This window comes from Poecilia formosa, unplaced genomic scaffold (assembly GCF_000485575.1).
Source record: "Poecilia formosa unplaced genomic scaffold, Poecilia_formosa-5.1.2 Scaffold786, whole genome shotgun sequence".
Taxonomy (NCBI): Eukaryota; Metazoa; Chordata; class Actinopteri; order Cyprinodontiformes; family Poeciliidae; genus Poecilia; species Poecilia formosa.
In genome coordinates this window covers 125,815-127,227 of record NW_006800725.1, presented here as the reverse complement: position 1 = coordinate 127,227, position 1,413 = coordinate 125,815, and the positions used below count along the sequence as shown (strand labels likewise).

The 1,413-nt window shown below is 43.0% G+C and overlaps 1 protein-coding gene across 1 annotated transcript in view; it reads right to left on the bottom strand.

Moving 5' to 3' along the window:
• Window positions 1–3: 3 nt before the first annotated feature.
• LOC103131559 (protocadherin gamma-A12-like) overlaps window positions 4–1,413 on the bottom strand; it is a gene marked incomplete at its 3' end in the record, with an annotated part of 12,146 nt that continues 10,736 nt past the window's right edge. Inside the window, exon 2 of the mRNA XM_007543236.2 lies at window positions 4–702. Within this exon, the coding sequence (XP_007543298.1) occupies window positions 4–702 (699 nt within the window). The remainder of the gene's footprint in view (window positions 703–1,413) is intronic.

Below are 1,413 nucleotides of genomic sequence, written 5' to 3'. Positions count from 1 at the left end.
CTGTCCAGAGTCTGAGTCCACTGCTATCACTTTGGACACCAGAGATCCTCCATGTGCAGCTTTAGGTACTAACTCAGTCATGAAGGAGCTGCCTTCTGGGGCGGGATACAGTATCTGAGGAGAGTTGTCATTCACATCAGATATGAACACACTGACAGTCACGTTGCTGCTGAGAGGAGGAGAACCATTGTCTCTGGCCATCACTTGAACTTTAAAACTCCTGAACTGTTCATAATCAAATGACCTCACAGCGTGGATCACTCCTGTGTCTCCATTAACAGATAGATAGGAGGACACCGAGGCACCGTTCACCTCACCAGGTAACAGAGAATAAATCACTGTACCGTTTTGTCTCCAGTCAGGATCTCGTGCAGAAACAGTACATAAAGAGGATCCAGGTTTGTTATTTTCACTCACATATGCGCTGTAGGACTGTTCCTCAAACACAGGTGGGTTGTCATTGATGTCAGCTACAGACAACTGAATAGTTTTAGAGGATGACAGAGGTGGAGAGCCCTCATCAGTGGCAATGATTGTAATGTTGTAATCAGATACTAGTTCACGGTCCAGTTGTCCTGTGGTCACTAAAGAATAATAGTTTTTAATAGAAGGAACCAACTTAAAAGGGACATTTTCCTGGATGGAGCAGCGGACCTGTCGGTTATTCTCAGAGTCTCTGTCCTGCACATTAATGATGCCCACCTCTGTACCAGCTGGAGTGTTTTCTGGTATTTGATTGTTCAGTGTTTTCAGACTGACTGCAGGGGCGTTGTCATTTACATCAGTGATAGAAATGATGACCTGAGCATAAGATGATAACCCCAGACCATCTTTTGCTTTAATACGTATTTCATATGTTGTTTTAACTTCATAGTCTACAGTATCCATTATACGTATTTCCCCTTTTTTTCTATCAATGCTGAATATTTTCATTACTTCGTCAGTAACATGTCCAAAATCATAAGTCACATCTCCATTCACTCCCTCATCTGCATCAGTTGCGCTCACTGTTATCACTACAGTACCTATAGGAGAGTTTTCAGGCAGACTGGCTTCATAAACGGCCTGGCTAAACACTGGGGCGTTATCATTAGCATCCAGCACGGTTACATGAATAAGTACAGAACCTGATCTCTGAGGAGATCCGCCATCTAATGCTGTAAGGAGTAAATTAATTTCCTTTTGTTTTTCACGATCAAGCTCCTTATCCAACACAAGCTCCACTGCGTTTCCATTAGCAGCTAGAATGACATTTTCGTTCTTTTCAAGGCTATACTGCTGAACTGAATTTTGTCCTACATCCGCATCGTGCGCCTCCTCGATCACAAAGCGAGCTCCCCTCACTGCCGACTCTCCAATTTCAAATTTAAACGACGCTTCGTTAAACTGTGGTGTATTATCATTAATATCTTG